Source organism: Amia ocellicauda, chromosome 8, assembly GCF_036373705.1.
Source record: "Amia ocellicauda isolate fAmiCal2 chromosome 8, fAmiCal2.hap1, whole genome shotgun sequence".
Classification (NCBI taxonomy): domain Eukaryota; kingdom Metazoa; phylum Chordata; class Actinopteri; order Amiiformes; family Amiidae; genus Amia; species Amia ocellicauda.
Window position 1 is genome coordinate 43,967,946 of NC_089857.1, and position 14,034 is coordinate 43,981,979.

The following is a 14,034-nucleotide window of genomic DNA, read 5'->3' on the forward strand; positions in this document are numbered from 1 at the left end:
TTCATATTATCACGGAACAAAGGTTTATTGATTGCATTGTTTTGTTCGTTCATTTCATATAAAGCCTCTCATTTTATCACTATGTAAAACGTACCTCAACAGGCGACTCCCGACGTACGCAGCTCTGTGTCTCTAGAACTGTGTTATGATGGGCTCTCACCTGCGCATGTACGGGCTGGGAAGAGCGCAGTCTGGTGGCGGGAGGTGTGAAACCTGATGGATTGTGTGTGTATACGCTGCTATTTGATAAGGTTATTTGATAATGCGTTTCCATATTTATTTGTTTATTGATTTATTTATATGTTCAAGTGCAATAATACAACTGAACTGTTTTATATTTAAAATAATTATGCAATGGTCTAACTGGATCTGATTCATTGAAGCTGTTTGAAATCTAGTTGTCTGCTACACTTTATCTGCTCGCAGTAAATTGCCAAAAGGATACGGACACTCATTTTGGACTTGTGTCACTTCTTGCTTGAGACCACTCTCCCACGTTTACTCTGCTCTCCTCTCACCGAAGGACAAGCCACAGAAAAGCTGGAGTTCCTTTGTTCTCTGGTGTTTGTACAGTCTCACCCAAAACTGCTGCATCTTCCTCCTCTTCTTCTTCACCTCAGTCTTGATAAAAGCAGCTTCAGATGAGAGGGTGTGCGTAGGAGGATGAAGCTAAACTTACATAATGAACATCTCTATGTAAAATACTTTATGGCTTTGACTTTTTTTGTTGGATCCTTTTAACTACTGTGTAGTACCCTCAACCCCCCCCCACAGACACACACATTCTCTCTCTCTCTCTCTCTCTCTCTCTCTCTCTCTTTCACACACACATACACTCACTCACACACTCTCTTTTCACACACACACACATACACTCACTCACACTCTCTTTTCACACACACGTGCACATACACACACTATCTCTCTCTCTCTTTCTCTCACACACACACACACACTCTCTATCTCTGTCTCTTTCACCACACTCTTTTCACACACACACACACACACTCACTCACACACACTCTTTTCACACACACGCGCACATACACACACTATCTCTCTCTCTTTCTCTCACGCACACACACCCACACTCACTCTCTCTCTCTCTCTCTCTCTCTCTCTCTCTCTCTCTCTTACACACACACATGCTGGTTGCAGGTTCAGTAGAAAGGGATGTATTGAGGTGTATTTGACCTTGTACACACCCACACACACACAAACACACGACAGGTAATCTGCTCGTTTTAAGAGACGAGTTTCCATTAGAAACGTATAATCCTGACTACAAGTATGGGCTTCGGGATCTGAATTCGTTGCCCGCGAAGCAGAGCGGTGGACAGGTTTTGGACCGCATTGCAGAGGGAAGAGCCAGCAGCTGATCCGAGCCAAGATCCTGGCCATGTTGAGAGAGCATCTGTTCTCTGGTGTGATGAATGTGCCGAGCAGCTCCCTCTGTGACAAACCTGTCTGGGGCAGCAGGCCGTCACTCCACCTCCTCTCCAGAGGAGGCTGGTGAGCATGTGTGGCTGCGGGTCGGAGCTGGAGCCGGCGAGGAGCGGTGTTGCGTTCGGGGTCTCAAGGGGACAACATTTCTCATCTCCTCTTGTGCGCTGTGATCAGGGGTGCTGGGAGACCCTCACTCTGCCTAAGCTGCCTTCTGGTTTCAGGTGTTTAATTGAGTAATGGGGGGCACTGTAATTCCTCTAGGGTCCACTGAGGTGACCGTGATACTGTGGGTATCATTAAGAAACAGGAGTAATAATTTTAGCACCGGATACATATCCCATGCTGGCGTGTTGATCATGCCGTGCACGTGTGTGCAAGAGCAGCAGACATGTCACTTCTTCCTGTGTGAAGAAAACATGACTGTGTACGTCTGAACTGTAGGGGTGTGGGGGTGGCAGATCTGCTTACACACACACACAAGGCATGTGTGATTATCCCAGTCCTGTAACTGACTGGTGTTCCAGCTCTTCTTTCTTTTTCTCTTTTTAACTGCTTGTGAGACAAAATGCAGTGTGTCAGGATCCATCTGATGACGAATACTGTCTCCTCCTGTCTTTGTGGGCCAGAGAGTAAGAGAGTCACTTCTGTCTTGTGTCGCCTGCAGTCGGCACCCCCCTCGCTCTGGAGAGACCGTGTGCTCTTCCTCTCTGGATTTTGACTGCAAACTCAAATCATGTTGTTCTCTTCTCCACTGGTATGGAGGGGAGATGTTCTTTGATTGATCAAATCGCGATTAAATAACTCCAGTCCCTCTTCCTCTCGTACATCACGCACAGAGACCTTGTTAATACGTCTAATGGCACCGCAGAATATTACATTTTAATAATTCAGCGCGATGATGCATTATACCTTCTGAATTACTCGCGAGTAACGGCCGAGAACGGGTGAAAGATGGGGGGGCGGTCTAAATTAAGGGCAGTGCAGCAAATGAAAAATGAATATGATATAAAATAGGCTATATATTTTTAGTTTCGAGCACGAGATTTGCTAACACCAAAAAGGCATCTAAAGTTTTTCGGGCACTTTGTATCACCGCATGTTCTGTTAGCACTGGTTCACTGGGGATGTGAAATAAATACTGTTATTTATTTCTGCTACAGCTGCAGCATAGCCAGTCCGGCACAGTTTTGTGTAGCTGCCCCAATAACAGAAGCTGCTGACACGGCTCCTTGTCATTATGTGTGTCCGTTACTCGTTATTAGTTTCTAGCAAAGACGTTTTGAATCAATACCATTTACTTCATTGCGAAAGTGTGACCACCAGCAGCTGCAGCGGAGGAGATTCAGCATTCCCCAACTCTAGAGAAATGAAAGACCTGACAGCTGCCTTTGTACAAATAGAAAATAAGTCCTGATCAATAATACATTTGCTGTGATTTAAAAAAATTATATTCCTTCATTTTTAATTTACACATCGAGGTAATTTTCATTCTTCCTGATGGATGGATTAGAAAGTATCGAGGATGGAATCGGAGGAACCGGTTTTGTGCACGCAGATCCGCTGCCTTCAGCTCGATTCTCGATCACACGGGACGGGGGTCGAGATAATGGGCTGCCAATCAGAGGCGCTGGGAAAGGCCACACGCTGCCATCGGGCCGCTGGGATCTTAATGGATGCCAGCAGACAGCCTTGCCCATCCTGTCGGCTCACTTCAGTTCCAGAATGTAGTACAGATGTATTAGTGGATGAAACACGGGATTGAATGTCTTCTGAGTCCGCACTGCACTCTCCCCAGTGTGGTGCGTCAAATTCACGCGCTAGTGTGGACACCGTGGATAGAGGAGTCTGCTGAATGACGGGTAAAAGATGGGTAAAGTATGCAAAAATCTAGCACAGTGACTTTAATCTTCCTGCCACTGCTCTGCCACTGGCTTCTACAGCATAAGAATTCAATGTACAAGGAATCACATTCAAAGGCTACATACTGAGAATGGAAGCTAAAATGAAACCAGAAAGAACTGAACCCCAAATCACTTTTGCATGAACGTCTCTGGTGGATTTCAGCAAGTTATGTGTTTAATAGTGTTTGTTTACATCATCCCCTTTCTCTTCCCCATCGGTCTGCAGAGACCTCATCTATGGGCAGTTGATTGGTCAGCCCTTCGCCTTTTTTCTGCTAATGACTCCACTCGGCGGCCATATGCCGAGGGCTGCGTGTTCCTCGGGCTAAGGTTGTGCAGTTCCAAGAAAGCTGGGTGCTTCTCACAGCGATGGAGTAAAGATAGTGTATTTATCTTGCTGGCTGCCTAGTGTCAGCCCTCAGTGTCGGAGCGCAGCTGCTCTCAGAGTCTAATGGAGAAGCTATTGCTTTTTCTAATTGCATTAGCCCAGCTTTTAGACTAGAACAAGTTTCTCGGAACTGGAAATTTCTTCATGAAAAGGGAAACTGACCAACGGGACGCTCTCCTCCTTCTCATTCTCGTGGGGGGAGATCGGAGAGAGCATTATTTTTTGGCTGAGTGTGTTTCTCAAAGTGAAAGTGAGTAAACCCAGAGTAATACATAAGTCATGACTGGAGTCGAGGGCTGGCGTTCTGAAAAGAAGCCTTTTTTAGGTGTAGTTTACCTATTTGTTTTACATCAATGAGTCCTTTTTCTCAAAGCCAAAATTACAGCTCTGGAAAAAATTGAGACCACTTAACATTGATTTCTGAATTTTTTCCAGAGATGTATATCATTAAGCAAAAACTTTTCAGACTGCGCAATTTCCCTTTACCGACATTCAGGCGTCATCCTGTACATCTGTAAGAGTTGACGGCAAATACATAATCAGGCCCGACCTTCCTGTACAGTTTACACAATGACAACCTAGAACCCTTCACGGAATATATCTGTTACAATACCAGCTCTCACCTCATTAAAAAGCCTGCTAATTGTGTAATCCACAGCTACCATATGCATTCATTATCATCCTTTCAGTATCATTTGCACTTGCACAAGTCACAGGGTGTCAAGTGTGAGCAGTTTTAGTTTTACCTCACACTTTAGACTGTCAGACGCATCTCAGCTCCCGTGGAAGAGGTTACTAAAGTACATCCAAGTTTCCGTGTCCTTGGAAGTTGTGTTTGGTCGCATGACACCATTCCAAGAGAGCAGACCTACTGCGGATAACCAGATGCTGCTTTTCTTTTGTTTTCTGGACGGCTTTCTTGTCCACTGACTGTGTGTTTTGCTTTCTTCACACAGGGGAGCCACATCGGTTGTGTTTCGCTGTCGGCAGAAAGGGACCCAAAAGCTGTACGCCGTGAAAATGCTGAAGAAGACCGTAAGTGAGCCTGTTGTTGAGTTGTCTCGGCCGAAAGCCCCCACGCCCTCCAGTTGAAACAGTGTAGTTCTGCGATTGGTTCATGTGCTTTGATGAATACGCTGCCTTAAACTGATATCCATTATTCTGTAGATTTCTGAGTGGCCCTAGAGCGAGAGATTTACAGATTGAACTGATCGAAAGGCGATCTCTTTGTGAAACATCGGGAGTTGTCGAATGCACCCTTCCTGCCTCAGTAGAGGAAACGATTGTCCTTGGCTCTGCACCAGGGTCTCCTGGGCCGGGAGTGCCCCAGTCCAGCACGTTGTGTGGATCGCTCCAAAACCGGCAGCTGCCAGAGCTGGAGAACACGCGATCCGTTAGGGCAAAGCACGCGGCCGACCGAGGGACCCCAAGCGCTCCAGGGCCGAGGAGTATTTGGGAGTTTGCTGCCTTGGATTTCACACACAGTCGGGTCATTGACACTGGCCGGCTTAATCGCTGCGTATTGAATGTTTCCAGGTCTTTATACGCCGATGATTTAAGAGGGGCGCCTGTAACATGGATGGAGAGCGTAGCTGTTTGTGTTTGGTGTTTGAGTGTCCTGGGCTGTGTTCTGGCATCTGCCGGGCCTTGCGCTGCTGTGTAAAAAACCCCGTGACTCAGCGGTGCCCAGAACCGGCCCACGGGCTGAGCGGTGTTTCAGAGCTGCTGTGTTGGGTTTCGTTTGTCTTTGAAGACTCAAGAGCTCTAATTTTGTTAGTTAGTAAGCATGGCTGTGCTGGTTACTTACAGCAAAGCTCGAAAATCAGTCTTGTTTCCCCGGCAGCGATGCAGCCATACAGAGTCATTATATCCAATGAGTGTAAAGTGCGTGGTTTATGTATCTTTCTGGATATATTGTAGCTGTGATATCCTGCAGTTAGAGGCGAATAACAGGCTCTTGCTTATTCATACACAAAGCCGCTTTGTGTCCTCGGAGAACCGAGCCTTTAATTACATCTGATTAATTTTAAAAATGGCAAAAGTAAAATGGCATGGCGGTTATTAAGGGCTCTCCAGCGATGCGCAGTTTGAACTCAGCCAGAGTCACAATCTGTAACCTTCTCTGGGGCGTCTTCCAGTGAGTCATGCGTGTTATTTTCTCCCAAAACCCTGCAAAGCCTTTCAATTAAGCCAATACGAATCCTAGTGTACTGTGTCCTTAATTAGCACACTTTGGCCTTTAGTTTGGGTGCCTGGTCTGAGGAGCCGGGGAAAACCCTGCTCATTTGTGAGATTGAATGCTTACCTCTCGTGGAAAACAAATGCGTACGCTCACTACTGTGATTATAGACATCTAGGTCATCAGACCACCCTTGCCCTGCGCAAGCCACAACGCCCAGCATCTCAGCCCCAGCCACCCGGCCGTGCTGTGCCGTGCCGTGCCATGCCGTACCGTACCGGTGTGGCTGTGTGCTGCAAGAGAGCGCTGACATTGCCACTGCTTTGAAGCCTGTCTGAGGTCTGGGAAAAATAAATAAATGCAACATCGACAGCAGGGCAGAGGCGCAGTACGCTGGCCTATAATTAGTATCCAAGGAGTGTCTAGTTGTGGGGCAGAGTGTCTTACATTGTGCATTCTCCCCCGGTCATGCTGTACCACCCATTTGTTTTTGTCACTGCAGCTTCAGTGAAGTGTAATTAGGTGTTTAGTGAGACAGCCTGTGTGGTTCCTGTACGTTCATGGTGCTGATGGGATGGGATTTCTGTGGTGTGTTTTTTGTCGTCTCTCACTAGTAGGGAAGAGATCTTATCGCCGCGTCACCACCTCAAACTGTTGTCCGACATGGCTTCCTTCAGTTGCGTTTGTAGTGGCACACGAACAGCATCGTTAATCTGAACACACAACAGCAAATCGTAAAGCGTTACACCATGAATAATGCAGCGTTTGTAGTCCACAGTGCGCATTTTGCTCATTGGAAATAACCAATAACTCATATTGTTCATGAAACTGTACTTGTTTATCGATTGTGTCTTCTCTGTGGTCTGCCACTTTTTCGAAACCCGTGTGCTGTGCAGGAGAAGGGCGTATCCTCTCGCTTGCAGCTCTGTGTGGATGTGTGAATCTGCACTGTGCTTCTGAGTTTAGCAGAGGATCACGTGTCGGTGGGAGACGGCCGCCATGCACAGTATATACAGAAGCCTGTGTTTAATCAGAACCGGCTGTTGGCGCTGGCTCAGGAGGTGCCGGATTGGTGTTTCTCCAGCCAGCGTACGCACAGAGCAGCTCTCTCTTCATCCCCCTCAGGTTTCCTCATCGCATCGTGTCTCTCAGCTACTGGCCTCCTGCTGGACGCGTCCTCTCATTCGCCGTGCTCCCCTCGGCCTCTCTCTGTTGTCAGTAACTGAGACCGTCGACTGTGCCGGAAATCAGTATACTGCCGATCTCGGAGGCCCCTAGGGCAAGTGTGTCGCACTGCTAGTGGGTCAGTCCTGAAAGCCATTATCGACAATGTGATCAAACCTCCCAGACCACTTCCTGCCACTGTGGGCAACCCTGTTTGCTGCTGACTCTTCACTGATTTAAATTGAGAGGCGGATTTCTGTGGTTCTCCACTAATGAGACCTCACTTGCTTTATGGCTGCTTTCTCTTTAAGCATCTGTCTTTAGTGCGGAAGTCTACAAAAAGCTTTTTGGTAGTAGATCATGTCGTATGCTTTACTGTTCAGCATTGCCACTGTTCTGTGTTCGGAGACACAGCACTTGTGGGAAAAGTGGGGCATCTTTTGGGGAAATTAAAGTTGAGCAGGGAAGCTATAGAAGGAAGAGGGTCAACTTTGAATCTGCCCGAGTCTGAAGTGACACAAAACACTGTAAATGTAGGAACAGCGATCCTGCAAGGTTTTTCCCCCTGGAGTTCTGCCCCGAACGATGGCAAGGATGACCCAGCGCATCAGTTTGAGGCCCCTGTAGCGTCAGGGTGTCCAAAGCGGGACACAGCTGTCATCGGTGTGGAGCCGACGGCGAAGGACAGCTGGGCTTTGTCCCCGTAACGCCTGGGAAGACTTCAATGCGTTCGGTCAATACTCGTCTCGTCACAGTCACGGAGGGCTCTCCCTGGCACGGAGCTGCAGCTACAGGACTGACTGTGACTTCAGCACCAGACACCCACGTGTCGCAGACAGACCAGGCTTTTGTTTGCTTCAGGAGACTGGGTCAGAAAGGCGTTTTGTGCCATTTGCGTCCCTTCTCGAGTCTCTTTCTGAGGTCTGTGTTCGTGGCTTCTTCCTAATCAGATGAATCATAGGCTCGGTGTGAGAAGACTCGTGTTTGACTCTCCTCTGGGTTTCCTCGCCCCCATTCTCTGTGTGCGTCTGCCTTTTTCTCACCTTCTGGAGCTCAGTTTTGGCTGATATGCCCACATGCAAATGAGTCTCTGATCTGCACGCACCCCTCAGAAAACATCCTGTGAATCGCAGAGAACAGGGGTGGCTGTGCTTCGCTTCCTGTGCCTTCGTCTTCAGTGGGAGAGCGCTTTTGGGTCGGTGATTCACATTTTTTTTTAAATGTTCAGAAAAAGATAAAAGCAACCTACAATGCATTTCTGATGGTGAGTGTTGCCTGGTTAAGGTTGATAGGATTCACCACAGTGTGCCATGTGACCTGTCGGCTGTTCAGTGCTTCATGGGCCACAACTGGCAGGGTTATAAAGGAGGATCAGAGTGTCACTGTTTGCCTGTAAGTGCCCGGAAACACTCCCCTATTCATCACACTTTCAATAGCCTCTTTAGAAAGGTGTTAGCTGGTTAGATAAGTCTCTCAATATCCGCAGAAGCTGTTTCACACATCCGTCAGTAAAATGAGAGACCGGTGTATCTTTTTTAATCTATAACTTGAATGGAAATAGAGAAATATGGAAAAAAGAGTCACAACACTTGACACATAAGAATATAAAAACATAATGTCCAATCGAGAGGAGGCCATTCACCCCATCGTGCTCGTTTGGTGTCCATTAATAACTAAGTGATCAAGGATCCTATCCAGTCTGTTTCTGAATGTTCCCAAATTGTCTCTTCAGCCACATCGCTGGGGAGTTTGTTCAGATTGTGACGCCTCTCTGTGTGAAGAAGTGTCTCCTGTTTTCTGTCTTGAATGCCTTGAAGCCCAATTTCCATTTGTGTCCCCGGGTGCGTGTGTCCCTGCTGATCTGGAAAAGCTCCTCTGGTTTGATGTGGTCGATGCCTTTCATGATTTTGAAGACTTGAATCAAGTCCCCACATAGTCTCCTCTGTTCCAGGGTGAAAAGGTTCAGTTCCTCAGTCTCTCAGTAGGACATTCCCTTCAGACCTGGAATAAGTCTGGTTGCTCTCCTCTGAACTGCCTCTAGAGCAGCGATATCTTTCTTGAAGTGTGGAGCCCAGAACTGTCCACAGTATCCAGATGAGCTCTAACTAGTGCATTGGACAGTCTGAACATCACTGCCCTTGTTTTAAAACAGGCCCCCGTCTTCACCGCGTTAAATGTCAAGGCTACCAACTAGTGCTTTGTCTTATGTAGATTGGCATTTTTCACAGATTGGGCCGCAGGAGCTCGAGGAAGAGGATGTGTCTGTGGACGGTGATTGGGGCCTCTTTCGCTCAGTCTACTGCACACACAGCATGCATATCTCGGCGGCAGGGTTCTGAAGGACCGTAATTGCGCCGAGGGGGGAGGTTAGCAGTTCAGCTCCTCAGCGGAGAGTCTCTCATCGCCCCCAGATCCAATTATCTCGTTTTACGGCGGCCCCCATCACGGGAAGTAAGAGCGAGGGATAAATCCAGGTCCCACCTACAGCTCCACACCTACACTGGAGGCCTCCGTGGATACACCTCATTATGTGCCCTCGTTAAAAGTTGCTTTTAATTATCGGTAATGTGCATATTCAACACTTTGTACTGCAGTGTCGTTGAGCGGATACTCAGTCATTATGGTTAATGCGACCGTAATAAAATAAATCTTCCTGCTAATGTAATTTCATGCTATTAAAAATTTAAACGCAAATGAGAAGCGTCTGTGGAGTGTGTAAATGAAGGAGATCGGTTGTAATAAACAGTTCGCGCGGCCGTTGTTTGCTGGCCTGGATTTCGTTCTTATGTAAGAGCTGACACATCACACTGCTTGTGAATATATATTTATTTTTCTCTCGTCTTTTGTTTGGTTTTAGAAAGACGACTCACTGAAGAGCAGAGCACTTAAAAAAAAGTCTTGTTGTGTGATTGAACGCAGCGTCCCCTCTTTGGACTTCCAGGTCTGAGTCAGGACATGAAGTGGGCTGTAGGCAAGGGTGGCTTTATAAAGGCCTGTACAAGACACGAATACACAAAGTTATGTATAGAAAAATGTGTAGTGGATTGACTCTGTGTTGCTCGGTTGTGTACTTTCCATGGACATCTTCAGTAGTGTGTTCCTGTGTGGTTGGCTCTACTATTCTCTCTTCTTTACCCCCCACAGGTCGACAAGAAGATCATCCGGACAGAAATAGGGGTCTTACTGCGGCTCTCCCACCCCAACATTGTAAGTGCTTTTGTGTGTCCAGTCTCTCTGTGTTTGCATTCATTTAGCAGAACACAATACATTCAGCCCCTGTCTGTCCGCTGTAGTATCGTGATTTTTCCAACCCTTATTGTGTCATTATCCTAAGCTGATAAAACTACATGGATATAATTATTATTTATTTATCAATCGTCTTGTCTTGTCTTGTATTGCTCACCTCTGCTACAATATTGCAGTGTTCTGCACAACTGAGCCGTGTGCCGAGACACGCCAAACTGTCAGTTTAATCCATCCAGAAGATTTAAAATTAACCGGATACAAAATAAACACTGTAATAAATCAAAATTAATTCTGTATAGTGCCGTGAAAAGAATGAGCTGATTACAGGAAATAATGGTCAACAAACGGAGATAAATGTTTTGCTGTATATTCTGTGTAAAATAAAGCTGAAAAAGCTGAAATAAACTTTAAATGTTAATATTTTTGTGTCTGCACATGGATATTTACATATATGTGCCTATAGGTCTGCAATGAGAGTTATTACCATGTTACCATTGATACGTCATCACCTCGCGCTTTCTGACCTGCTCCAGACCGGGTCAGTACATGTGTATTAGTACTTGACAACAAAAATGCCTCCGACAACAGAAAAAAAAGGAAAGCGGATGCTGAATGTCGTTCTTTTCGGAAAGAGTGATCGACTATTGTCCGTGACTCGCCGAAATAAAGTGTTACGTCTCCTTTGCAAAGAAATGGTTGCAGTGTGGAAGGAATGTCAAGCGGCACCGCAATTCGAAACGCAGGGTAAATGAGGCAAGGGAGCACCGCAGACAGCATGGATAACTTCCGAGGTGGGGGGTTTGCAGCAAATGCTCAGCAGAGGAAAAGAAAATGCAGCCGCGGTGAGAGTGATTTTGCTCATATGGCAAAATCACTACATCGGTTGAACGGAGGCCAGTTTTCCGGACTTCAAGTCACACTCCAGGATATTCGTCTGTTTGTTGAGGTGGATAATGTCCCTGTTTCAAATGAACCTCATTGATCTGCAGTACAACGGATAATAGATTTGTTTCTCCAGCAGACATTGCTCAAGTTTCACGCCTTGCTTCCCCTCGATCAGTTGCAGAATCTGCCGCAATGTGCCAGACGAGTGGACGCAGTTTTTGGCAGCACACCCATCTGTGAACAAACTGTCTCACTCGTGAAACTGACTCAATCTAAGCGGAGCTCCCGTATGACAGACAGCCACCTGTGTGATGTTACATAAGAGCGTTTCCCAATCTGGGAAACTGAGAAACAACCTCACAGTTCTCATGAAGTCAGAGAGCGATATTTCCGGTGGGTGTCTCTGATACGGTGGGAAAATAATCACACGGTTGAAATCGCTCTCTGTTGGTTATAAGAGAGGATTTATTTTCTAAATATTATGAAAATATATTGGTTTGGCCGATGGGAGACATTTCCCCAGTTTATTCACATCAGGTCGGGCAGGTGGAAGTACATGAGCAGGAAGCACCTGGTTTCCTCCCGTGTGTGAATAATATCTGTGTGTCTATATAAGAACACAAGAAAGTGTCCAATCGAGAGGAACCCATTCGCCCCATCATGCTCGTTTGGTGTCCATTAATAACTAAGTGATCAAGGATCCTATCCAGTCTGTTTTTAAGGCAAACTACAGACAAGATTAACTTCAGTTAAGGCAATTAAAACAACATGAGCAATGCTAAGACTGTCTGAAACTAGGAAAAGAACAAGATGGCTGCCTCTCACCTGTACTCTCCTGTGTCTGTCTGTGGCAACTTGTAAATACTTCTGTTTACCTCTTGGTCTTAACAGCTGCTTTAAGTACCCTTTATATACCCAGTATACTGGGGTCTGCAAACATTACTTCCATAAATATTTAAATTGGCTGCTCGGGACATAATGCAGCCCCTACTTCACAACTACCATCTCATTAGGCCGGTCTTAGCCCTGAGATTGGCCTAATAAGATGGTAGATGTGAAGTAGATCAAAAGCCTGGTGACTCACTAGTCTAACAGGTCTGACAAATGAAGGGCTTTGTGAGGTAACAGGCCGCCACTTTGCTCTTTAACTCATCACACGTCTGTCTGAATCGATGGATGCAATTAGTGACACTGGAGGCTTAAAGTCTGAAGTAATTCTCAAGTCTGAAAAGGTTGACAGGGGCTGGATTGTTCCCCCGCTCTCTCTCTCTTCCTCTCTCTTCCTCTTCTCTCTTTTTACTTCACAAAAGGGAAATGAGAAGATGCAGGTTAACTTCACAGGGAAGACCAGAAACAACTTTTTCTCTATAACCTTACCAGTGAAAAGGGGAAAAAATTAGTCCGTCAGATATTTTTGGAGCTTTGAATTTTAAGTTAATGGTTTGATGTTTTATTCGACACGACTAATTGAGTCTGTCAGTTACATGCAAATGGAAGGTGCTTCTTTACGGAGTGAGATGCTGAATTTCTCATCTGCCTGCTCAAATTGGTCCAAACCAAGCAATTCATTGCTTGAATATTTCTGTATTGTGTCTCGCTGGGTTGATGATTTTATGACTTCCTTTTCAGATCAAACTGAAAGAGATCTTCGAGACGCCAGTGGAGATCAGTCTCGTGTTGGAGCTGGTCACGGGCGGAGAACTGTTCGACAGGTCAGTGGTGTGTCAATAAGTATAAGTATATGTGTAAATATATCTATATGTATTCTACAGACACTGCAGAGGGTAGAGGGTAGTTTATATCCTCACCGAAAGTAACATAAGAACATAAGAAAGTGTCCAGTCGAGAGGAGGCCATTCGCCCCATCGTGCTCGTCTGATGTCCATTAATAACTAAGTGATCAAGGATCCTATCCAGTCTGTTTTTGAATGTTCCCAAATTGTCTCTTCAGCCACATCGCTGGGGAGTTTGTTCAGATTGTGACGCCTCTCTGTGTGAAGAAGTGTCTCCTGTTTTCTGTCTTGAATGCCTTGAAGCCCAATTTCCATTTGTGTCCCCGGGTGCGTGTGTCCCTGCTGATCTGGAAAAGCTCCTCTGGTTTGATGTGGTCGATGCCTTTCATGATTTTGAAGACTAAACGCTAAGATCTACTATTTTTGGTTCAGTAGATTTGACATTTGCAGGGGGGGTTATGAATGTATGTATTTATTTGATTGCACTAGAAGTAATCAAAACTAATCTAAGTTCATATTTGTATGCTGTTAAGCATTAAAGGCCTTCATTTAACATTTACAATCTGGAGTAAGCGGTCTATGGAAATGTCAAGATGTGACTAGAAGTACACACAACCTGCACTGAAATACAGAATATAAACACACACAACCTGCACTGAAATGTACACTACCGGTCAAAAGTTTTAGAACACCCCAATTTTTCCAGTTTTTATTGAAATGTAAGCAGTTCAATGCCAGTGAATAACCTGAAATGGTACAAAGGTAAGCGGTAAACTTCCAGAGGTTAAAAATAAAGTATAGGTTACCACAAATTGAACAATAATGTCCATTTCAGAGTTATATAGTGTGCTACTACACCCTCTTAAGCATTATTTGGCAGTGTTAGCGCAGCTCCTGTGCATGGAAGTGACACTGTATTCCTACAATGCGCACATCGTTTGAAAGCTCATTCTCTTGGCTGCCAGCGCGTCTCATTCTCAAACACGTCCGATTCACAGTGTCCTTGTCGACCGCCGTCATTCAGAGCCCGGGGGGAAACGTGCAGTCTGCTCCGGGGGCGGGGGGCGGGGGGCAGTTCTCATTAAGACAGTC

At 45.9% G+C, this 14,034-nt stretch overlaps 1 protein-coding gene across 1 annotated transcript in view; it reads left to right on the forward strand.

The window, feature by feature from the left end:
* Nucleotides 1-14,034, forward strand: part of camk4 (calcium/calmodulin-dependent protein kinase IV) — a 56,589-nt gene that overhangs the window by 22,252 nt on the left and 20,303 nt on the right. The window contains exons 2-4 of the mRNA XM_066711592.1: nt 4,692-4,770; nt 10,223-10,285; nt 12,839-12,921. Of these exons, the coding sequence (XP_066567689.1) occupies nt 4,692-4,770; nt 10,223-10,285; nt 12,839-12,921 (225 nt within the window). The remainder of the gene's footprint in view (nt 1-4,691; nt 4,771-10,222; nt 10,286-12,838; nt 12,922-14,034) is intronic.